At 39.0% G+C, this 26,114-nt stretch overlaps 1 protein-coding gene across 6 annotated transcripts in view; it reads right to left on the bottom strand.

Annotated features, from left to right (window-relative positions):
• Positions 1-680: 680 nt before the first annotated feature.
• Positions 681-26,114, bottom strand: part of GALNT7 (polypeptide N-acetylgalactosaminyltransferase 7) — a 71,962-nt gene continuing 46,528 nt past the window's right edge. For 2 of the 6 annotated variants that reach the window (XM_083835059.1, XM_083835057.1), the window contains exons 3-12: positions 24,893-25,059; positions 18,473-18,603; positions 18,206-18,285; positions 16,265-16,447; positions 13,424-13,541; positions 11,476-11,598; positions 9,654-9,872; positions 7,318-7,416; positions 5,892-6,020; positions 994-3,371 (exon numbers count right to left, since the gene is read on the bottom strand). In XM_083835059.1, coding sequence (XP_083691185.1) covers positions 3,234-3,371; positions 5,892-6,020; positions 7,318-7,416; positions 9,654-9,872; positions 11,476-11,598; positions 13,424-13,541; positions 16,265-16,447; positions 18,206-18,285; positions 18,473-18,603; positions 24,893-25,059 — 1,387 coding nt within the window. In that variant the 3' untranslated portion in view covers positions 994-3,233. Of the gene's footprint in view, positions 876-993; positions 3,372-5,891; positions 6,021-7,317; positions 7,417-9,653; positions 9,873-11,475; positions 11,599-13,423; positions 13,542-16,264; positions 16,448-16,611; positions 16,795-18,205; positions 18,286-18,472; positions 18,604-24,892; positions 25,060-26,114 lie in introns of those variants that run through there. The other 4 variants (XM_083835058.1, XM_083835056.1, XM_083835061.1 and 1 more) reach the window with 3 other exon arrangements.

Genomic DNA, 26,114 nt, shown 5'->3' on the forward strand with positions numbered 1-26,114 from the left:
CCCCACTTGGGGTTACAGAGCTGTTTTCCTCCCATATCACCCTACCTTAGTTCTCAGGCTGCAGGACAGGCTGCATTCCCTTCAGTCATCATTCCTGGCCTCCAGAGATCCCTCAGCAGCTTCAAGACAGTCAGGACTTCAGGACATTCCTCAGTGCAATGGAAAACAGTACGACTGGAAGCACTTCCACAGCTAGGTGTACTCCTTGTTCTGGTCATCTCTTCCCAAATGCCTCTTCTTATGAACCCCCAAGAACCCAGCAGAGGCCTCTACCTTCATTCATTGCTACTTTCATTCATTGTCTACGCTGCCTCACAAATGAAAATATGAAAATTGTAATTGCAGTTGTCTATCGGAGAACCGTGCTGGCCTTAGGGAAGCTGTCCTACAGGCTCAGGCTAGCAAGGCCTCCACTGCCAGGCACGATTTGCTGTACCCTAGGTATACCACAGATGGACACCGTGCTTCCCAAGGGGGCTTTGGGAAAGGGATCCCTGCCTGTGGGAGCACAGCTTGCAGGGGGGATGTTTTCACCCAACACATGCCAGCACCACCAGCTCTTTCAAGGAATTAAGAGCGTCTCCATCCACATGATTGTTCAGAACAGCCACAGAACAATGCAATATTGTGAGAAACCTACAGGTTGTGTATATTGCTTCCCCCCTCTCCCCCCACCCCCTTTTACCTGGACCTTTGGTTCTACTTTAGAAATCATTCCCAGGTTCATTTTCTGTGGGCATGGTAAATCTACCTAATTCGATCAGTGCAGGAGGTACAAAAATCCAAATGTGTCCACATGGCAACTCACAGTGGGAACTTCATTTTTGACTTTGCTGGATAAAAAACTGAGCTCCCACAGGTATGACAAAAGGTACCTAGATAAAAAAGGAAAATAAACCACTTAATATTTTTAAGTTTGTAACATTGAAGTTGTCCGGTTTTAGAGATATGGGGTTCCTATAAAGATAATAATCCATTTTTACTCTATAAAAGTATAGTAAACCCAACAATTCAAATATTTTATTTACTTCACCTAAAAAACAAGCAACCCATAAGATATACATGTTTCCCAGATTTCTCCCTAATAAATTTTTTAAAGATTTATACAATTTCTACAGAAACATACAGTGTATCAAAATCTGCACAAATCAAATTTATAAAATATGTAGAAATGCATAGTGATATTATCATCAACTTACAAAGCAAGAATATGGGAATTATTTTTTCCAAGCAGGCTATAGTACGAAAAAGTCATTACAGCAACAGCTTCTTATGATCTCATGTTTTGTAAGGTTTCAGTCTCACATACAGAGATTCATGTTCACACACAGGATCAGCTTTTAATGAATTGCACAAAATACCCATTTAAAATGCACACCCGCACAATTTATGTGCCACCATTCTTTCTCTTATGCATAGTAATATGATTAAATTAATCTACCCAACACATAAAAATGGAGTAAGTTTTCATACACACAAGGAACAAGTACCAACACACACCCTTATTTTCCTTATTCCAGTTTCTCCCTCCTTTATTCTCTATTTTTCATACCTCTGAAAGGATAGGTGAGAAGTTTAAAGAAACTAGGAAAGATCCCAAACTAATATATCAGTGCAGACAGCCCTATAAAGATCAAACTCTGTCACCAAATATGATACATAATCCTTGTTAACATCAATGGAAGCTGCATGCAATGCTATTCTAGATTTCAGGGAAGTATTTAGTCATATTTAATAGTGTGACATGTTATAGACATAACTCTTATTAAGTCAGTACACTGATGTCAACGTTTAACAGTCACGAAATCTTGAATAAGGAAGTGACGATAAGTCATTTCTCCTCCACCTGTCTGTTCACTCTGAGTAAATATTTATACTCCCAAGGGAGCTCTCACAAACTCCTATTTGGAACATTTTCAGAAACTTCTTCATGTTCTGTTCTGCACATTATAGCACCAAGCGGTTGTATTTTGTGTTCATAATCACTCAGGAAAAGTTTCCAATAAAAAAATACGGAAAAAATTAACATGAATAAATGTGATTTCAGGATTTCCATTTCTCTTTTCAAATCTAAGACCGGGCTCCAAGCTAGTTGACAGATGCCCTTTCAAAGAAGTAAGCAAATGTGTTAGCAAGCTGGATTTTTTTTTCCTGATTGAAAGTTTTAGTTCACCTCTAAGTGATTTTCATTTAAAATAATAATATAAATGAAGCATTGGATTATTATTATTTTTTTTTTTACATAATTATGCAGCTTTATTTTATCTCTCATTTTTCTTAATTCTTGTTTTTACGTAAGGCATGGTTTAAACAAGCAGGTTAGTACTTATAAATTCGTAACCGGAATTGAGAGGGTGCTTACTTCCACCAGCATGTACCACACTGGTGCTAAACTCGACACTAAGCTCTTCCTTGCCCCACACAAAGCTCCCGATTGCTCCTGCACCGCCAGGCACAGCAGATGCAGGGAGCAGAACATGGGGCAACGACCCAGCATAATATTTTCAGAGCATGCCCAGCAAAGGGGCACGTCGGAGAGCCTGGAGCACATCTGTGTGCAGCCTCTGCTCCCGCCCACCAACAAGCGGTCAAACTGGTGATAGAAATTGTCTTCAGCAACAGAATAATTACATGGGGTGGTACAGTTGATCCCTACCCATGGTGACAGCTCAGAAAAATCCATTGTATAATTTCTGACAAATGCTTTTCTTGTGAAAGAGAGAAATGAAAGAGGCACTAAATATGTTGAAATTCACCTTCCAAAAAAGCAGCATGATTGTGAGAGAAGGCCACCCTGGCTAATAACCTGTGGCAGTGCTTAGTAAGATGTAAAATTAAATAAAAATATACAACAGGTTGATAATCACCAAGTTCTATGAAAATCTGGTTACTCCAACCTTTTCAAGTGTGTGTAAAAAAACTGCCTTCAGACCCCTGAGTGTAATCCCAAAGAAGACAATGCTTTTAGCTACGTTCCTATGAAACATAGCTAACAGCACATTAATTTACCAACATCTTAAAACAAAAAGATGTAAACATCTACAGAGTTTAAGGTAAAGCAGTTTTGTAAACATTAACTGCGGATGATAATGTTATTGTAATAATCACAGTTCGTCTATGTCCTTCATCCAAATCAGGAGGCTCGCAGCTGTACAAAGTTAATAATTGCAGCAGTTTTCAGGCTATTTTCAGTCCTGTACAAATTAATGTGTCAGCAGGTAGGTTTTGTTTGTCTACACAATAAGAATGTTGTTCATTTCCCACTTTTGCGTTGCTTTACTGGAGTCACACTCTGAAATGAAAACTTGATGTAGGACTTCTGAACGATCCAAGCACTTCCCTGATGGAATATGAGTAAATCTGTGCAGATTCTGGAAAACAAAACCACCAGGAACACGTTTTTTTGCTTGTCTTAAAACATTTTTTTTTTTACAACTGTAATATAGCTATTTGCTGCTACAAAAAGAGGTTTCAGGGGCCCTGAAAAAGATCGGTTCTATACGCATGCTGCTTCTTTGTTAAAACTAGATTTTTACATCTTTTATATTATGAAATGTTGATGCACATAAGTTAGCTTGAAATGCCTTGCATTTCTCTTCGGAAGCAAACTGCTAAGAATATAAGCAAAACCGTATCTAAAATGCTTCCAGCACTTTCATCCATCCTGTAACTAAAACAGAAGATTAACTCTGGAGGACGGCTTTACGAGAACTGACTTTGCTGGGCAGATCTTCCCTTGGTTAGCCCTCACACACAGCAAATGCACAACAGCAACATTAACTCCACTGGGGAAAAAAGCCATAACTTTGCTGCCTGTGTAACTAGTAGAAGGAAGGAAAGAGGGTATGAGAGCAAGCTTGGCCTCCAGAGCAACAGGAGACTGCCTAAGAAACTGCAGACCTATTGTGTGGAGCACAGTCAGGCTGAGACTCGCACTTTTGGCTCCTTCCACACCCCGTTGCTGCAGCGCCCGAATCTCACGCATTTGCAAAGCAGCCTGATGGCTTCTCTCCTGCTTGCTGACCCTGAGCACCAGAGGCAGCCCTGCCTTGCTGGCAAGCTGCATCCAAACGACGGAGCAGCAGGAAAACCTGCAGCACCATGGCTGGGGTTTCACAGCCCTGTCCCCTGCTCCCATGGCCGTGGGAAAACACGCTCTCCCCGGCACGCGGTCACCAAAAAGCCCTCCTGCTCCACGCTGCAGAAGCACAGATGTTATGCTCACCAAACTGCACACAAATGTTCATTCCAGAAACAACCAACCAACCAGATAACATCTCCTGGCAGCTTTCATTTACACCAGTCCACAACATTTTTCAGCAGTTCATAAGCATTTCATTCCTTACACCCTCCTCATTAAGACAAACGGTCATACCCTCTGTACTGCTCAGCAAAGGGTGCCAAATTTCTAATATCTGCTTGGTTACACACCCTTGGTGGTCCTTTCGCTCTCACCCCCCAACTCTTTTTTTTTTTTTTTTTTTCTGGAAGCCAGTCAGTGTTTTGTTCTACAGCCCAGACTGTGCCTACTGGGCTTCCTTATAACTTGTGGTAATAAGCAAACAATTACATAACTTGGTACCACTGTGGAGGAAATGGATCTTCTTGCATAAAAGAAATGCTTACAGAAGAGCCAAGTAACATGCTGGGGCACACTAGAATGGCTGGAGAGTTAGCAAGTGCTATATATTTTTCTAATGCTACAGCAGAAGTCAGCAGGCACTGAAACACTACTTGTTGATTTTTAAATTTCAGATATAAAGAATTTTGTCTATATGGCACAAGATAACCAAGTGGAAAGAGTATTACGTTGCTTGACATTTCACAGCCCTATGCAAATATCAGAAAGAGTGTGGTGGCTTAAAGGATAGCAAACAGATTTCACTGCAATCAATAGTACCTACATCTTTCAGACAAACACAATCCAGATAACCAGCTAATGAAACATGCAATACACTAGAAAGATTGAAGACAAAAAAATCAACACGTGAGATTTTCTTAGACACAGAACCAAGTTATGTGTAGCCATATCCAAGGATAACGTCACCCTTGGACTATTCATTCTCGTTTTTTTAAGAGAAACAGAAATATAACCTTAGACGTTTTAAAAAATAACACTTTCAAAACTAGAATTAATGGAGGACTTGCAGATGTACTTACTAAATAGGCTGTAACAGCCCTCTCACGTATATCAGCCAACATTCCAAGTCTTTATTAAAAATGCATAGATTTTGCAATAGCTTTATAATAGCGCCACACCCTTAATTCATAACAGAGCATGTTCTTAGGGAATGGTTAATGAACAGGAAAAAGAAATTCTGAAGAAAGCAAAGACAATGCAGAAAGACAAAGAGTAACACTATGTTTACGTATTCCTACATAGCCTTCTGTCTTTAAATACTTCAATTTAGCCTTCCCAAAATAAGATGTATTGTTCCTAGCTGCTAAATGCACCTCAGCACTTCAGTCATCTTCTCACAACACCCAATAAAGAAGCTTTCTTGACAGAAAGCACACAAGCAGAGAGCGTGGTGGCATAAAGAGCTTTTAGAAACACTGTCACTGGTAGTGGACATCCTCTTTGCTTCCTCTGAGACAAATGCTAACTCCTAACATACCTGCAGCAGCACATGTCCCCTCAGGAGATTTTATTTAAAGATTTGCTACAGAAATCAACAACTGGAAGTGCTAGCAAAACACCTTTCCCTAGGGGACGTCTTCCCAGCAAGCACGGATTTCCGAGAATGTGTGATTAACAATTTACTTTATCTGTTTCAGTTAATCTTGTCATAGATCTCTATTTTCCAATACATGTAGAATAATAATAAAAAAGGTGTAATAAAACAAGATGAGAATTATAATTTCTTTTTCCCTATACATCTCTTGCATACCTTGAAGTATTGCCATTCCTTGTATTCGTTCATATTACAGTGTGTAATCATAATTTTGGATCCATCCGGTCCTTTATTTAAGCACTGATCATACTGCATGAGTTGATTCGCTTCATTGATTCGGAAAAGCTAGCAGAAAACAAGATGCCACCTTTTTAAAAGCTGTCTTGAAATAACACTTTAGAAACAGAAATACCAATGAAATTCCATCATTTAAAATATTCTCTGGTGTTATTACACCTATCTTTATTTTACATGATGTAACACATTTTTACGATCAGGACACTATATTTTGATAGCTTTCCTTTAGAAGGCTAAGAAACTTACCTAGCAAGAGAAAAATGATAAAAATAAAGGGACACCTATTGGGGAGGTTTCCGAAAGTGTTTCTTAAAAGTCTTTGTATGATGTGATGTTTAAACAAGCCATTATCATTCTAAATGTTTGGTAGCAAGTCCTTGGTCTTGGGCAGTAATTTCAGGTGAAGGCAGTAACGTGGTATTTTAGCCATGGAGGAAAACAAACTAATCCATACAAAAGATTATCTTAGCTACTTCTTATGAAATAATCACTAGAGGTTTTTGGAGGTAGCATAAACAGAAAAAGTAGTTTAGGGAACTTTTGCATTAAATATCAAAGTAAAAGATAAATTTCCAAGGCGTATTAAGAATTAACCAAATATGATTTTTCAAAGAATCTTCCTGCGTGTGATTTCAGGACTGCAGTGACACAACTTGCCTGGTTCAAGTCTACATCAGTACAAACACTGGTTTTAAATGCTGCAAAGTTATCCAGCTGAAAAATTTCTATATGCAAATATAGAACAGCGTGTTTGCCTGATAGTTTGCATAGGTTTGTGAAGACACAGGTCAAACACAATAGTAGCTTGGATTGCGATCATCTATTAGTAATTATGTTCTGTCACTTAATTTGTAAATGAAGCAGAGAAATTTATATTCAGTATTGTGTCTCCTGTGGTGGAAGGTGAGTTACTGCACAGAAGTATTTTATGCTTCCATTAGAGCAAAACAACTTTGTGAAATCACTAAGCTAGAGTAAGGGGGGGCTGTTTCCTGAAGGATTAATTATTAAGGGAGGATAAACGATGAGTCAGCAGTGATGCTACCAGCTGCAGTTGTTATATAATGCAGTGATAAGGTTGCTTTAAAGCACAGTTCTCGCTTCCACATATACCTGCTTCTGTGAAAACAAGATTACGAATTTGCCTTCAATTCTGTGCACTGTGTTTGAAATGATACTTTCAGATTCCTGTATTTTATCAATGTCAGTATGCTTATGAAAAACCTCTAGCTCCCATTTTCATAGCCAGCACATAAGTGACTTTATGTGCAGACTTAAAAGAAAAATGACCTGTTATCACTCACTGAAAGCACTTCTCTTTCAACCTTGCCTTACAGTCACTTACCTGATTTCCTCCCATTCTATGGCACGGCCCCAATTCGACAACACCACCGTTGGTGTGGCCCATGCTATCGATACAGTAAGAAGTTTCAAAGCCTCTAATCTAGAAAAAAAAGGTTGTGCACTTTCAGTTAGTCTCAAGGAAAAATAAGCGTGAAGGAGTTCAGAAAATTCCCACTTCTCTTTCAGACCAGAAACAGATATTTGCCAGACGGATACAAAAGAAGCCTGCATATGAAATTTAAAAAATTTTGTTAACTGTTGGAGATGGAGCTCCTAGCTGCCCAGACTAATCTGTGGGTTCTTATAGGAGTTACACTAATGAAACTAGAGTTGCAAAGCTCAGTTCCAAACTAACGACACTAAAGTGTAGGACTTCCAAGTATTTTAATTTATTCAATCTCCTATCAAAGCAAGTTTGGTCTCTCGGATCATCATAAATAAAGGCAGAGCTTGATGAAGTTGCTCTCATCCTGTGGTAGACGTGAGGAGATAAACCTGATGCCGAGGAGCTGCAGACAGCGGTCATTAACTGCAGGCAGGAGCAGCCCCGTGGCCCGGCTGCTCAGCAGTCCATTCTGCAGCAGCAATTACACAGGGAAAGGAAAGATGACACTGATGAGGGACAGGCACAGGCACAAGGATAAAGAACACAAATCCTGCCAGAAAGCATGCCTTCCTTTGCTGCTGATTATCCCATTCTCTTCTCAGAAGGATCAACAAATGGCTTTGAAAAGGCTTTATGGCAAAAAATCACTTTCTTGCCAAACCTATTTTCTTCACTGGAGCCTCTTTCTCCTTTGTGACTTCAGAAGAAAGCCTGGAGGACTAGGCTTAGCCCAGAGACCTGACTTCCAGACAGTGTTAGGGAAGATAAACCCCATGCTTTCATTCCTGACGGTTTGGAAATGCAATTAGTGCGATGTTACAAACATATGGGGAAAAAAATATATCTCAGATGTTGTAGGATAACTGTCAGCCAGTGAACAGTTGAAGACAATTTCACAGAGGTCTCTGAACTTCAGTCTTTCCTGTTTCTGCTCTGGAGCTGTTCGCTTTTATCAGGGATGATTTCCCACAAGGTGACCATTATTATTTTATTCTCTTCAGATATTTTCACCCCAGTGAAGAGCAATACATAACAAGCATTTCTAACCCTTTATGTGAATTCAAAAGCAGGTCTAAAGCTAATGCACTAACCTGATGCTTTGTGTCGGCTTTCAGATAAGAAATAAAGGTGGCATTGTTCACCTGGTCCCCAGATACAAGACTATTTGTACTCTCTTTCCACCATGCACACACTATGTATCAATAATTCCTCAGAGAAGTTAGAGATGATACATTCTTGGTCACATGAATATGCATAGATCTCTACTTTCTAATCCTCTTTTGAAGTTACAAAACCAGGTACATCAGAAAGAAGGTTGTTCAGTTTGGTGGGACACAGGACTCCTCCCCTGCTAGCAAGATGATTTTTTGGTTTTGCCCCTACTATCTTCAAAAGCGAAACTGATAGGAGAGACAGGGCAAGGCTGCACCATCTCAAAAAGGCCAAAAAATCAGTTGAAGCTGGGAAGGAGACCTGCAGTAATGGCTCCTTTAGGTGTGGGCTTACAGCCAGAAGGAAAGGGCAGGGTTCAACGACGTGTCCTGTATCCATCTGGTAACATAACTAAGTGAAATCACCACTTTTGCTGAATTTTCTCTAAGTGAAAATGCCAAGTTTATAACCACACCTTTGATTTAGCAAAGTTGTACTCATATACATTAATGCTGGAAACAACTCTTAAAGAATCATATCAAATTATTACATACAGGCAAGGGATTTACTGAGGCTGTACCAGGATGAGTAAATCTCAGGCTAGCAAACATAGGCAGAATGTACTCTCTCTGTATTTCGCAACCTATTCTCTAAGACTACACCAAAAAAAAAAAAAAAAGAGAAGAGAGAGAAAAAAAGATTTTCACCTATTAATCTTTGCCAATGCTCTAATACAAACGTTTTTTTTTTCTTTTAGAAATAAATAAATTCCAATTTCGGAGAAAAGAGCTTTAAACATAACTGAGGCCAGGGATAGATACAAAAATGAATCTTGAAAGAAACGTTGATCTAATTTTAAAGAAATCCCACCTTTTAAAATAGCATTCTTTTTTTTTTTTTTTTTTCCCCCCTCTTTGGTTATTTCTCTGTAGCCCTCTGGCCAGTATCACTTACATCAGTATAGCGGGAAACAAAGAGCCTGTTCTCAGATTGATGTCAAGTAACAATCGTTTCCTTTTGAATTCTGAACTTTAAAAAGAATCCTCCGAAAATAAATACAGGTTATGTGCTTTACATACCTCTCCCCATTCCACATTTTTAGGTGGTAAGGGATAATATGATGTTATATCATATGCTATTTCTTCCATGAACCACTTAAAGCTTTTGCAGTTGTGATCTTCACGGAATTTTTTCAGCTCAGATATATCTCCGTAGGGCAGCGCTTTTGTCTCTGGCCGACTAGCATAAAAGTAATCTTTGTATTCATCCCACCACACTTCTACAACTCTGACATAGTTCTGTGAAGAATGACATTGTTATTATTTCAGTGCATGCACAACAGGTCAGACACAATAACATGTCAACTTCACAGATTTAAAAGATTTCTTCTCTTAAAAACCATAATAGTGTGAAATTATTATATAGCAATAATATTTTGTCATCTTCAGCAGATTATGACACACAGGACTACTATTTTCAAATGAGAGTTTAGGTGTGAAACCAGTAAAATAAACTGGCTTAATGAGAGTACAGTCTTCTCCTAAGTTTTTTTGTTTGCTTGTTTGTTTTAAATAAGGACTCTTCAGTAACTGGTGCAATAAATGTTGCAATCATTTGCTAAGTACCAGAACTGCAATTTAGAGTTTGCATTCAACTTCTACAATTTAAATATCCAGAATGACATGCTTTAGTCCACTAAGGGTGAAAAAAAAAAGTCTTAAACAGGCCAGCTATGAAACACCAAGGAGATTTTATATTCCCATGCACCTTAAGTGAAGTATTTTATTGTTGCTTGTTAAGATAGAAGGGTGCCTGAAGAGGGAGAAAGATATTCCTCTCTACTACCTTGTACGTAGAAGTTGCTTACTATGTAAGAACATTCAGCAGTGCTTCGTTTCATCCAGTAAGGAGACGAGCTGACTCATGTAAGGAGTTTAGATACGCAGAAGATGTTTTTGATCAGATTTTTCAGATTAGTGGAAGGGTTTTATAATTTCAGACAAGCTTGCCTGCATTGAAAAATGAGCTATCATTTACAAGCCCCCTTCCCATTGCCCTTTTTCTCTGTCACTATGCCCAGCTGTGCTTATTTCCAGCTACCCTCCATAGTATTGTTCGTACTGTTAGCTTGATCAAAATGTTAATCAATTCACCTTATTAATAAAGGATATATTTCTTTTGTGTGTGCTGTGTTAGTTTTCTCCTGTGAAGCTTTGCTGGGACACTCACTTTTGAACAGAAACAATTGCTAGCTTCATTCAAGCCATAGTCTCTGAACCCGTAAATCTGTAGTTGTCATCACATGTAACTTTTAGGATGATGTCTGGGCGACTGGAATTTACAAAGATCTAGGTCTTTAGGAGTGGGATTTGGAAATACCAAAGCACTGCACAAGAGGAAGCTTAGACTTGGCAATAAGAAACCTTAGCAGGAGGGTCCTCTCCCTTCCTGCTTGTAGGTGTAAGCTTATACAAAAAAATTTTCTCTTGATTCAAGTTCTGTGTTTGGATACAGACAGGCAGCTGACTCTTTCCTAGAGGTGCTGTCTACTTTTAATACCATGGCTTGAACAAAACTTCTGAGCCTACGAGGTGCCTGAGGAGTTACCAACAATTGCAACCAAGTGCAGAGCACAGCATTTTCCCAGGTGTCATCCTCTGCTTCTTAATTTACAGATTCGGTCACAAAATTCTGAGAGATGCTAGAGCATTCACTAACCCAGAGAGAACCTGGGATACCACCCTTTCAGGCCAGTGTGGGACTGCAAACCCATGATCACCATGTGGATGAACATCTTAGCTTTAGATGCTAAATACCTTTGGATGAAGTGCTCTTTAAATTGCTACTGATAATTTACACAGATTTATTTAAATCTATTATCTCAAATCAGCAAAATAATACCTTCAGCGTAGGAGAAGACCCAACATAGACAGGGGGTGGATTTCCTTGCCAACCCTGGAGACGATAGATGTGTCCAACACGGGAACAGGGGACAAACAACAGTTTTCCCCCACACTGCCAGATCTACAAGTTCAAGCAAAGATGCAGATATTAATAAACATGCACAGGAATTTAAGACAGATAAATACGTAGCAAATTTTGAAAGAGATGTCAGCTACTTCTGTTACTATACCACCATGTGATACATTTAAATATTTTTTTACTTCAGACATAAGCATAGACATAATATGACTGAAATGAAAGAAAATTAAGACGTGTTGAGTACATCTTCAACTCTGACATGAAATTACTCAAAGTAATTTTTCAAAAAGCTTTTAAAATAGTTTGTCACCTCATTCCATTGCTATTTTAAAAGAACAGTAATGAATGAGTGAACAAAATCTGGATAGGGTAATTTTTAAAATGACAGAATCAGTATTTTGGTTTTATTGGAGCAATTCACATACCATCACTAAGATGGGTTTTGGTTAGATGCCCATCACATTTAAGATTTCCTTAATAAAGACCAGTAGGAGATAACAATGCATTTGGTAACCGTGTTCCAACCAAGTACAAACAGATTTTTTTTTTCAATGGTAGTAGCTGAAAATAAAAATGGGGAAAGCTAACTACCATTCTGAAACTCCTTCCCACCCACGTCCTTAGATAATCCGTCTATTTGTGGGAGAAAGAAAACACACCTAAATAATTTGAATTTAATCACTTATGGCTTTGACAAGTTTAAAATGTAGCATCAAATCCAAATTCAAGCTAACTTTGGGGACATTCCAAAACAGACTGAATTCCAGGTTAAAAATTAGACTTAACATTATTAGGAAAGATGGGCAGAATACTTCCTTCACTGCATGTGCTTTATCATCATATTAATTTTCATAAGAGCTTGATTAAAAAAATGATATGCAAAGCAATTTTATTCGCTATCTAGGAGTCAGCACGCAACACTGATAAATGTTATTTAGTTCTAAAGATTGGTTTTGATCTACATGAAACCAATTTGGAGGTCTCTACATAATCAGCAACAACTATCCACTTCAATTGCAAAACTACTGTATGCAATTTCAATCACGATTTAGATCTAAGCAAGATGGGGAATTAGAAGGATAAAGACTCTGTATATGTAATATCCTCAGTAACTGCCTTTTGCATATGGATTTACAGCTGAGCAAGTGCACTCAGAGCTTTCCTCAAAATCATCAACAACAAGAGTAGCTGGGGAGCTCTGAATGTACTTTTAGTAAATTTCAGCTGCGATTTCACAGATCACTGCTGAGGATATTAGATGTCTCCACTTTCATTTCTTAATTGGGACAGATTCCTGCTGTCTGCCACTTGTGTCATTACGAATACTGAAGCTACCAGAAGCTAATGATCATCATCTTACATTTCCTGCTAACTGAAGAGCATGCATATGCCTGGGATTTAAAATAAAATCTTCTGCAATGATTATGAATTATGCAGTTAGTGCTTCAGTTATGAAGACTTCTCTTGTAGAGAAGTTCTTGAAATTTTGAAAAGTACGTGAGACCATTCTTCACCCAGAAAAACGGCAAGGAGGAAGAAACCAGGACAGATTATTTCTGGTTGCATCCTTGTATACTTTACATGCATCTATGCACAAACCAAGTGCTTCTTTTTCTCTTCTGTTAGAAAAAACATTTTTCTATACACACATACATATCCTGAGAGAACTCGGGTTTCCCCCCTCCTCTATCAAATTTGCCAGTCTGGTTTCAGGCTGGATATTCAGGGGAGCATGTGTGATCCCAAACCATTACTGAAATCTAGACTGCTCAGCACTCGGGTCTCTTCACTAAGCTATCTCTCTGACAGCTCCTGATCCTAAGTTTGCAAGGACGCCAAGAGGAAAGTTTTTGGTATTTAGTGTTACCTTGTAAGAAATTTCAAAATTTTCACCACCCCAGATCTGAAGTCCTGGATCATAGAGACCAAGTTCAAAGAAGAAATCGCGCTCAATGGCAAACAATCCGCCGGCCATTGCGGGGGACCTAAAAGAAGAATACAGTGTAATTCCTTCTGCCAAAAGGATTAGGTAACATTCAGAGAAAGCACCAATCAAGGAAGCAATTTGCTGTTAACATGTAATAAAGATTAGATTAATGGCAATACACTGAAAAATCTTAAAGCTTTGTCATAAGCTTCCAGTGGTTTCCTGAAATGACGTGTATATTTTTAGTGAGGTTGCAGATTTTATCTTTTTTTTTTTTTTAATTATACAAAATTTTGTTCAGAGTTACCGTTCAGCCAGCCACCATACTTCTATTAGAAAAATGCTAGGAGTCATTGTGGCAAGACATTTCTCACTGAACAGACATTCAAGTTTCTGATACAAGGGATGAGACCATATAACATACTTAAGTTTATGTTCTGCAGAGCTGCCACATTGAAACTGATGTTTACTTACTGTTAAACAAGCAACAGAGTTTTCCTGGTTAAATGATGGCTTTTTACTTTTTCCCTCTGGCTCTTTTTCTACCCTCCATCACGTGAGACACTTTTCATTACCCTCTGTGAAATTTTTAAGAGGGCCTGGATTAAGGCATACAAGGTTTCCATTTTAGTTTAATATTTTTTTTTTTTTAGAAAGGCTTTGTAAATCCCTCTACATATGCCAAAGTTCAATTAACAAGTTTTAATGTGTCAAAAAGATGCTGTGACTAGGATTGGAACATTTGTGCAGAGCGGCTCTAACCAAAACTCTCTGGCAGCTTGCTTACATGGAAATAGAGAGTAGAATACGTTAAGCCATTTCCTGCACACATACCAAGTATTTTCCCCCTAAGGATCAATAAATATATAAAAAACCCTAGTGGATAAACCTGCAGTCCCCACTAGGTTGGGGATTAAAAATGGTGGTAAGGAAAAAGTGACTTGGGATGGCCCACAGCACGGCAAACTTAGCTGCTCTCCAGACCGCCTGATCAGATGCTGAGTGCCTCCTGAATGCCCCCTCTTCCTTGCTCTCGTCTGCTTATGGGCTTTTCCTCCAGCCCTGCTGCTGCCCCAGAGGGACTGGAGGGTCAGGAAGCCAGTAAGCACGGCGGGGAGAAGCACATGGCACCGCACAGCCCTGTGGCTCGCCTGCACTGCTGGCTTCCCTGAGCACTGTAAAGACCTGGCAAGCGCAGAGAGGCCTTGAATGCCAGAGTATCGGTCTTGGCCTTTAACACACCATCAAGTGTGTTAAAGAACACAGTAAAATCCGCATAAGCTCAGTAGTTTATTTTACAAGATACAAAGGGGTAAGCACAGTATTTTTGAAAGTGGGATTTGGTCCTGGGGCGATTCTCCCCCATTACCAGAAGTAGTTTCTGCGCTTTAAGATGTTGAGGATTTTTTTCATTATTGTTTTGTTTTCTTTTTAAACTAGGCAATCATGTAGACAATTTAAGCAAAGCCGTTACTTGGTCTTACACGCCTTGGTTTTTCTGCAACAAAACGCCTAGAGCCTGGCCATAACCGATGCAGGGAACATCTCTTTCTAGAAAAGGCACTGTAACTATCAAAGTATTATTAAAAATAAAGTCAACTTTTAAACCATTCTGAGAACATGTGTTGTGTGTTTCTGGGAACAGTTTAAAGGATTTTAAGACCTGTTTGGATGGTAAACGCAGAGCACAACAGTGATGTTTGAAATAGTTTATCCTCCTCTGAGCGAGTATTAAAGTTCCAATGCGGACAGCCTTGTCAGAAAATGGTATTATTTAGATTGTACACAAAACAGATCAAAGCTTCATAACTTCCTTGCATGTGTTGCCATTTTAGCAAAGAACAATCATGGGTGAGGAGAGGGAATTACCAACATATATTCTTACAGTGCTTAAATCATATATACAAGCAATAGAAGACATTACATTCTGAAGATGTGAAGATTGCTTTCAAATGTAGTAACACGATTAGTTAAGTGTGAAGGGGAAAGTAATAAAAAACAGCAGAACCGCAGCCTCCCAGTCTTGAAAAGCAATCCAGAAATGTAAGCTAGGGTTTCTAGCCAGTTTTTGTTTGCAGGGAAGAAAACATATACCCCCCTACAAAGCCAAAGAAAAAGGTGGGACTTGTGTGAAAATCATTGGAGTTTTCCCAGAAAATAAGTTTTGGTTTTCTTCAAGTTATATGTATTAAAGTAAAATCCCCAAGCAAATTCAGACCTTAGAAAATATCTAGCCAAAATTCTTAAATAGTATGCATCTTTGTCAGATGTGATCTATTATGAAGCAAGTGGGAGAAACATGACAAAAGGCTTTTTTCTGATGTACATGCATAACCCACGAGCTGTATGCATGCATCAAGCCATGACAGCAACCTACAGATTTTATGCATTACCAGCTGTTAAAAATACTCACAGCATGCTCATTATTTCAAATCAAATGATTAAATAAGAGCTTTTGTTTCCAACACTACTTTTCAAAAATATCATAGCTAAATAAAGTTTTCCCTGGAAACAAAGTCATACAATGCTTTCTCTCACCAAGCAAAACCACGTTATTCTGATGTACACCCTATTAACCACACAAGAGCAGGAGTGGAGAGGCAGCGGAAGGTAGCAAAGCTATTTTGGTCAAGTAATCAGTTGCAGCAAACAGGTCTGATTAAACAAAGCAGCTGTCGTGGTTAGCAATACGAAGATTTTCAGGCTCAAAAGTACATGCAAGTTTTAGTGGATCAATAGCTACTTAAGAAAAAAGAAACAGGTAAGTGATTTAGTGATTACCGATACGGTTCGGTTTTTGTCTTTCTTTTTTCCTTCTCTCGCTTGGCCAAGGGAACCCTCTTCCATAGCATACTCCAATCCCACGCTCCTCTAGCAAACCCATCTTCGTCACCACCCCCTTGCGGCACAATCTTATAAGTGTTGCCGTCTATGACATCTATCAGTGGCACAGTGCATGTGGTTCTGCGGGGCAGCGGATGGTGGTAGGGAGGATGCGGTTATATGCAGGGACCCGCGTGGGACACGTGCGCCAATCGTGGTTCGTGGGAGAAGAGGGAGGAGGGAAGAAGGAAAGGCTTTAGACAGTTATTCATTACAATTCACGACACGTAAACAGCTTTCTTTACCGATAAGGCTCAGTTTTATGTTTTCGTTTGGACTTTTCCTTGTGGCTTAATGGAATTCGTTTCCATAGCAAACTCCAGTCCCAGGCCCCTCTGGCAAAACCATCTTCATCCCCACCTTGTTGTGGCTCGATGGAATAATCATTCCCATCTATGTAATCTATTAGAGGTACAGTACATGTAGTTCTGAAACGTTTATAGAAGGGAAAGAAAGAGCAAGATACAATTTAAGAAGAGTAAGAGTAATCTGTCTAATCTGAAATTTATACCATCAATTATTAATCTCGTCAAGTAGTTTATATGAAAAGTCACTCGTAAACATTATTTGCAAAAGGAGGCCTCATTAGAAAAAAGAGAGAGGCTTTTCTTTATGTTGTTTTAAGACATTCTGAAAGCAGAAAAGTTCAGTTCAAAATGCTAATACATCAATTCATTTACAGTTTTTCTTATATGTGTTCTTCTTGACATTGGTCTTCTAAGAAAGCATCGCTGGAGGCAACAGAGGAGCCTTTAGAGGGCTAAGACTCTCACAGTATTATTATTTTCTATAATTTCTATTCATATCAGATCTTAGCTGCCAATAAGTATGATAAACACTTTACTAGTGCAAATATGGATGTTCACTGTTCTGTCCGACAGTGCTGCAAATCCAGCCTTTAAGGATAAAAAATATGTTATTGGTGTTCTTTTAGCAACAGCCTACAAAGAATTTTTCTTTTTTAATTTGCAATGTGCTCCTAATTGTGATCTGTCATATACAGCATTTGACAAGGAAAAGACATCATCTTGTTATTCTCCCCTAATTCTCCCAGTGACCAAACTGTAATCTTATTTACTTCTTACAGCGCTTCCATCTTTTTAAGACAAATCCTGTATGAGATTGGAAAAACACATGGGGGAGGCGACAAGAAGCAATAATGCCATGCTCTTCCCTTGGGTGCTGAGGGACCAGCATGCTGTACCCAGGGGAGAGTGCTTGGATGGAGGCTGCAGAGCTGCCAGCGCCTCCCGCACCCGCATCCTCTGCAGGCAGTGCCGGAGGAGCCTCTGCAGCTGCCTCCTCCTCCCACCTCTATGGCATGTAAAAAATGCACACTCAGTGGAAGCACGCAAGCATTTTTAACTTCTATCTAGTTATAAAACTCTTGAGATCACAGGGGCTTTAAGTCCCTGTTAAATCAGAACTCTTACCGTTACTTCTCCTCTGACCCAAAATCACAATTTTGTTTAGTTATAATAAACACTTTGCTTAATCAGGGTCCTTACTCGGCTACAACAGAACACTTTTGTAACTGTCCCTCAGATCACTGCAAAAGACAAGAGTTGTTTTATATTTAATCTACAATAAGCACAATATTCAGTATACCTATTGAAATAAACTATCTGGAAATTTACTTGGCTATTTTCCTTCCTCCTTACATAACTTTTTTGCTGGGAGTTGACAAAACCTTAATTCAGCAAATACTGACGTAGTTTGAAATAGATATATATTGATAAAGATATACAACATATGGATTTGAATTTGAAAAGCGTGGATTGTTACTCTGACTTTTCCTTCCTAAGAGGCCAGGCACTGGAAATCATAGTAGAACATTACCTGTCCTTGGATATAGGAGCTATAAGTGGCGCATACCAATTAATTCCCACCTCACAATGGGCATCAAGGTAAACCAAAACCTTCAAAAGAGAAAAACAAGGAAGCAGATGTACAGTCACTTTTATCTCTATACAGGGTATCACAAAGATTTAATTAAGTTTATTTTACACTGCCATACTTTAATATTAGAGACAGAAAAATGAAGCTTAAAAGGAGTAAAAATAAAAATATATATTATATAAGACTTGTTTGTGAGCTGGTTCCTACCTGTCCAAGTTTAGCCTTCTGGGCTCCAATGCTTCTAGCTTGGATTAAACCTTCTCTCCTCTCATTTCGAAAAACCTTCACTAGGCCGTTCCACTGTTTGATGTAGTCATCTAGTCTCTCCTTTAAGTGTGCTATAAAATAACAAAGAAAAAAATATTTGGGTGAAGTTTAGTAATAATCAGTTTTGTATTCTTAGTGTAACTCAAATCCATCTCTATTTAACAATACCTACAGACATAGAGGATTTACAGAATCTTGAATTCAACTACTTGTGCTGCTGTTCACATACACTAAACCTGAAGGGATCAAGCCTTGGAGCTCTCTGGCTTTGCGGCACAAGGTCGTCCTTTTAAATTACATTTAAAGAAAAACCAGGTGAAGTTGTCCACACCACAGGGGAGCTGGGTGAAAAATTGTCAGTCACTTCAATATATCACAGAGTGACTTTCATGTCTTCATGTGTATTTCGACCACATAGACCAACAGAGAAGTTTCTACACTTCAGCATATGACCTTTCCTCATCAGATGTCACGTATACAGTAGGAAGCATAACTTTTCAGTTTAACATTTTTCTTCACTAACTTTCTTCTTAGGTTATAAAATTGTGTGTCAGTCTATGAAATCTGGAAACCTGAGACGAAAGCCCACCATACTCAAGTCATTCCCCTCCCTCATCTAGATCTGTCTCCACTTGTGGTGGTGGTGGTGGTGCTTTCAATTAAAATAATAAAAGAAATAATTGGAGGGCCAAAACTGCAGTAGATGAGCTGTAGCTCTTCATACAGATGATCACGCTACAAACCTACAGAATGAAAAAAGGACAGGAACACTTTAGCCAAAGGGACTTGGTCAGTAAAGGGATGGGTTAACACATAAGAATCAAATTCGGCTACACTTAAATGCTTACAGATCTGGATTTGCACATTAAGCTTTGCCAAACTAATCTGGAAACCACATTCCTACCACACAAATTGAAAAAAGGATGCTAGTGTTGCATAATATTTTTGCACAGCTGATTCTGTTGAGATAATTCAGAAAGGCAGAAGGGCTGGCAGTCAGGCGCTTGCAGTTTGAGGCTACGCTAATTTAACTACTGCTGTTCATTTGAAATCTATTTTTGTACTGAAAGGCTGGAAAGAATGGCCTCCAGCTCCAGGATCTTCCAGAGGGGACCCAAAAGGAGCCACCTAAGCTAGAGCAGAGGCACCCACAGCAGGTCTGCACCAGCTTGGAGGGGCAGGCAAGTGACGTGTCTGGGCTGACCTAAGCATGCTGCCATGAAGAATGGCAGGTCTTTCTCCTCCTCTACTGCTCCTGGCTCCTCCGGGAGCCTATTCTACACCTAGCACCAGCACTGAATCTTGGGGCCACACAAGCCATCTGTCCGGCAGAAATCAACCTGAAAAGTATTTTTTTGCTGGGTAAGGTGGCTCTGTTTCCTGTTTGGACAAAGACCAGACAAGGGACAAGGTGGCATGGTCAGGCAAAGGGGAATGTATCCATCAAGGTGCTTCAGCTACAGCATTGTCTACACCCTGAATTGAAATGACTGAAGTCTGGAGTTTGCTGCACCTTACATTTTAGTACATTTTCTGTTCTTACCAAAAGTGTTCAAAAACTGTCTAGTTTAAACAGAAGCTACATATAAATAATTGAAATATGGATGTTTATTTCTTAAAAGTGAAGTTTCCAAACTTGAAAATTCAGCAGTTCTACCAAAGACCAGAAAATAATCCAAACCAGTAATCTTTTAATACTGGTATTATACCTCCTCTTCAACTTTATAACAAAAAAAAAAAAAAAAAAAAGTTTTCTCAAGCAAAAGTTTTGTGTAACCTCTTCTCCTTTCCCACACACATTTACAACATCTTTAGTAACCCCTTGTGCATTAGAAAAACTTCGAGAGTATATAAATATCAAACTAGAGAAAGAAGAATTTTATCACTTATGCTCTATAGAATAACATGCCATGTATTATATATAGAATATGTGATATGATAGCTGTTGTATACATTTTTAAAGGCTTAATTCAAGAGAATTATGAGGTCATCCTGAAATGGTACTACGAGAATCTCTATATCACATCACACCATCATTTATTCTGCAAATTCCAAATACATGCTACAGAAGGACTGTCAGGAATGTTTCAGAGTTTTTAAACCCTGAAGTTATTTCCAGCTCTCCTGCCTGTGAAGCCAAATGTTTTAGTTATCAAATGTTCAGCTATGTAAGGTTCACAGGGAGCTGTAAAAACCTGTAATATTGATTGTGTAAAGCTTTTCTACGGCATAAGTCTCAGGACTTTGCAGTCCATTATCTGAAACTGTGCCAGGGCTAGCAGCAAGTGCTATTTCCCACAGGAAAACTGAATTTTCCCGCTTTCCCATACAATAAGGACTTGGCTTTGTGAGGCTGCGTGACAGTAGTGTATAAAAACCTGATCCTTTTACAGTTAGAAACACTGTTTGGCCAGTATTAAACGTCGCTCACCTAAAAGGTATATTTATGATATCTGTCAACAGCCTCAAAGTATTTTCTTTTCTGTTTGAAAATGTCTACTTTACCCCCCCCAAAGTACTACAACCACCAATCTGGTCTTCCCTTGTTTGGGTGGTTCTTCCATGTCTCAGTGCATGATTACAGCATGAATCAATGCTTTTAAAAAACACGTCCTTTCTCCAAAAGGCATTAGGCGCTGCAGATTACAAGGTGGGGTGGGGAGGAGGAGAGCTCTGTTTTGCTTCCTTGGCTCATGGATGTCATTTCAAGAACTAGAGAAACGGTACCAGAAGCCCTCCCTCAAGCTCCCAGTGCCCTGTGCTCTAATGCTGCTGGTGCAGAGCTCTCAGTTTGAATACAGGTACTCATTCACGCTTCAGTTCCCCCCCTGCCCCGTGAGCACCATTAAGCAAGCTGATAAAAACGCTGTTACCTGTCTATGCTCATTACTTCCCATTTTTGTTATCATAAGGGATGCTGCATCAGACAGCCATAAAGAAAAAACCACGTAAATGCAAAACACAGACAAATCCTTCAAATGCTACTGTGAACACTGCCATGTTCGTAGTCACTCTTAGGTGCATGGGCTACAAAACAGAGATGCACCACTGAGATTTTGACCTGCATTCTTCAGAAAGAAATACTGCTGATACGTAAATGTGTAACAACTACTTGCTGCAGACATACCCACAACTGCACTTGCAGAGAGCTTTAGGAAACCCCACGTTAAGAGCCCTCGCTGCCCTGCCAGACCAGCTGCATTCTCTGCACAGCTAATGCTTGCAGCAAAATAGTTTTGATCTGTACAAGAAACTCTGAAGCAGAGAATATATGGGCAGCAGTGTGGCCATGCCAACAGCATGGTAGCTCTGCAACGCTTTTTCGATTCTAGTACACATTAGTGCAGGGTTTTCCACTGAAAATATCGGAACTAGCATAATTCAATTAGCTTGGCATCATCTCCCTTTTACTGTTCTCTCTGTGTTTGGCAATGAAAAAAAATACTGGATCTGAATTCAGCACATCTCAGTGCAGCTCAACTGTTTGCAGAAGAGATGACGGAAGGAAGGCAGTGTCAAACAGCAAACAGACTGCTCCCAGCTGACTTTATACAAAGAACTCAAATGAAAATAACATTTTCCAAGTGTTGCAACTGTTTCTCCCTGTAAGGTATGTAAGGAAAGGCAGACACGAAGCAAGTGGCCTGAAAGCAGGAGGGGGAGAAAGTCCTGAACTTCAATCAGCACCACCTCTGTTCTGGCCGAAGAAGAAAAAGCCCTGAGCAGCTCTGCTATGGGGAAGGGTGTTTGTGTTTCGCAGCTCTCCTAACAACTGGAGATCTCTTTAGGCAGCTTGGCACGCTGCGCAGACTGTATTAGCTCGTGCTTTTCTCTGGGGAGAAAGAAGTGGAGCGAGATTCTCCTCCCTCAGCCATTTTTTTCATCTAGAATGCAATTTGAATTATTGAAATTAGGTTAATTATGTTTACCAAGTAATAGCCTAAAGCACTTTAACGAATTATTATAGGGAAATAGTGCAGTTGCAGCAAGGTGTTCAGAGTCATTCCAGTCCCTGCTTGTTTTCGAGTTGCTCGCAGATGAGAACATTTCATCTTATGCTTGCTTTACTCAATTTTCTAACCTGAAGTTATTTGGGAAAATGAAGTGTGGGAAAAATAAAGACAAGGGTCTGCTGGGTGTTAGTTCTAGGCTAGCTGTATCTGCTAGCCATGCTTATGTGAGCAAAGAGCGTAAGTTCTGCGTTCCAAAACAAATTTCTTGAAAAATACTACCTTTATTTAATAATAATCAGGTACTGGAAAACTGTAGCACCAGTTATGCCAAACTCATTCTATAAATTACATATATATAGCACGGAGTCAGCTATGACTCATGTGCAACCCAAACACTGAGCCCAATCATTAGTAAAAGCCTGGTAAAGTTTCTAGAGACCATCAGCATTGTAGTTACTTTATGCTGCTCACTCGGGCAGCCCTTGAACAGCTCTGAAGGAAAGCTGTGATCCCAGCCGAAAAGGAAACACACAGTACATGTCTGCTGACTGAATTATTAAAATTATATCCCTTAGGAGAGAAGACATTTTTGTTTTATAGCGTGTGTGTATATCTAAGCCAAATTCTCAAAGGCTGTAAAGGATATGGGAGACTATAATGTAACATTCAGTATCTTTATTAGACTAAGCCAGATGTAGTCAAGTTTACAATACAGGTAACTTTTCCTCTCCTGTAAAAACAAACAGAAAATGATACCTACCCATGGGTACGAAGTAAAAATTAGTATGCATTAATTATCTTTAATAGCAACTTATACTCAAAAAAGTCAGTCCCAACTACATGATGATTTCAGACGTAGGGTTTATAGCGGGCAGAACAGCAGAAAACAACTCCTGCTGTGAGGCTGGAGCTGGGACAAGCCCTGATCACTTGATAAAAGGGAGAGCCTCAGCACAAAGTCATCTGCTTTCCATGCCACTGTCCAATTCAGCTATTGCACAAACACAGAGGAGGGCAAAGGGAGTGTATCCTATGCTCCTGACCAGCTCAAACTTGCTTGTACTCCTAAAAGCCTGGCTCATCACCATCGTCTAAAAGAAGTTGTCACCGTATACCCCCAAAGTTTTGACAAAATGATGGATTAGCCCTGCTGAGAAACTGCCCTGCAAAATCAGAGCCGTGTAGCATTATACGACATGCAAAGGGCAAAGATTTGAAACCATGATTTTTCGCAGTGGTAGAGCTATTGAAGACATTCTCTTTTCATCTCAGATTTTCATTTCCTACAAATTTTTATCCTACCAAAAGTCTATGATTTTTTTTTTTTTTTGGCTCACCATCATCTTGCTCCCTGAATGTTTTGCCGGTTTTATGGATTTATTCCCATAAACCTGTGGGCAAGGCAGATGTGCTATTATTGCTATGCTAATATAAGACAAGGGACAAAGAAATCAAATAATTTGTCTGAAAGGAGAAAGTCAGAGGCAGTAACTGATGTCTAAACACTCTCAGTTACAAGAATACATGTCTCGTATGTCTAAAATGTTCTTATTTATGCCACTACTCTTTTTCTCTGTCTACTCCTATTGAAGAACTATGTCAGAATAAAATCTTGCAAAATTTGACTGCATTTTTTTTAAACAAATATCAAAATAATACATTAAGTTCAAAAACAGAGTGATTTTGTCTATGACAATCACGTTATATTTGAATCTCTATCATACTGCTTCCAGTTCTCTGGATTCAGCCTTGACTTGTATTAGCCCTGAAGACACCACCATTAAAGGAAAAACGTCAATGTATGTTTATATTTGTAAGAATCACACAAATACATACTACAAACCAGATCTGACATACATTGCAAAGGAAGAGAAACATTTCTGGACTTCTGAAAACATTGATATGCAGGTCTCAAATAAAGGGAGAAGTCAACATGCACTTAAAAAGATGATGTTAAAAAATAAAAAGATAGTGAAAATGAATCTGAATAATTCAATAACCTCAGACACATTTTTATTACAGTTAAAAAAAAAAAGGAATCTGGATTCCTCTACAGAATAAGGAAATAAATTATTCATAATAAGCTTAACTCAAACTCCTTCAATACACTTAAAACTATTTATTTTCACAAGAGTGGACAAAGGTACCAGTTCTCCCAGCTTTCTCCTACATACACCTCCACAGCTGTAGAAGGGAACCTAACACAAAAAGGATCACCACCTTTATGAAAGCAGTTCACTGAAAATGAGTTTTCCCTTCACTGAAAACTGAAATGACTGTGGAGAATTAACTTATTTTTCCTGCAGAGTCAACTCAGTCCATGTCAGGTAATAAATCAAAAGAAACCTATTTTTAAAGCAACGAATTTTCCTTTTCTGCAAGCAGCGTGTTAATATTGCCAACATACCTTTGTTGCTGAAATCATCAATCAGCACAATTTCTGCCAAGTATTTCCTTGGTGTTCTCTTAATCACACTGTGAACTGTCCTCATGAGCGTGGACCATCCTTCATTATGGAAGACAATGACGACACTGGAGGTGAGCAGGTTTTCATCGTAATGCCAGAATTTGCATCTGTAAAAGGATTTCCTTGTGTTAGTTTTAACATCGTGATTTACAGAACTGCTTGACCATCTTTCCACACATGAAACCTTCACTGAGGATGATCTTTTAGATGAATCAGGACACAAAACATTATACAGCTCAAGCAGCACATTACAGAGGTACGATGCCCAAATAACAGCCTGCTTCCAGCCAGCGAGCCTTTTTTCCTCCTAAGAAAGGAGGAAAAAATCCCTTTCTCTACGCTTTCACAACAAAACAGATTTAGACACAGTAATTTTGTTAGACATACTATAGCAGCCTATGAAATGCTCATGTCAGCTGTTCTGAGTAAACCTATATCCATTTGTAAAAAGTGTCAGAAAAGCCTAATTCCTCATGCAAAAAATGTAATCCCATGGCAGACACAAAGCGATCTTTGCTATTTAAACTTTCAGGTATAGCAAATGTAGCTAAAAGAAAGGTCACCAAATCCAGGTAGCCCTCCATTCCTCTACTCAAAACTCAGTCACATGTCCTACCTGATGCAGCTTTGGCTAAATTTGTGCAACAGTAAGTATTTTTTGAACAGATACAAAAATTGTGCTGAAAACTCAAAGGAGTAAAGTGATAAATTAAGCACTGAAATTAAACACTGTCCACATAACTTTAGATAAAGATCAAGAATTTAAGGCTTATTCAAATGTTATGCCTATTTAAAATTTGCTAATAAATGCTAGCACAATAATAAAATCCAAATATTGACCAAAATAAACAGTTTCTACCCCGACAAATGCATTGGGTAGACATTCAAGCAACGGGTTCAGTGAAACATATATCTGACTGTATCGTTCGTATTTATTTTCATTTTTCTTATGTCTTGACCAACATCAAAAAAGAATGACATCAGAAATATGACTGGTTCCTATGTTCATTCCTACTAAGTTTTTCAACTGAAGCATCCATACCAGTAAATTTCAACTCTGTGCCACAAAAAGCACTTCTGCATCCATTTAAAACATTCTGCATTTCAATTTCATTGTGCTGTCTAACTAAAAGGAAAAAGTGCAACCTGCCCTTGTCCCTCC

This window comes from Anser anser (assembly GCF_964211835.1).
Source record: "Anser anser genome assembly, chromosome: 4".
Taxonomy (NCBI): domain Eukaryota; kingdom Metazoa; phylum Chordata; class Aves; order Anseriformes; family Anatidae; genus Anser; species Anser anser.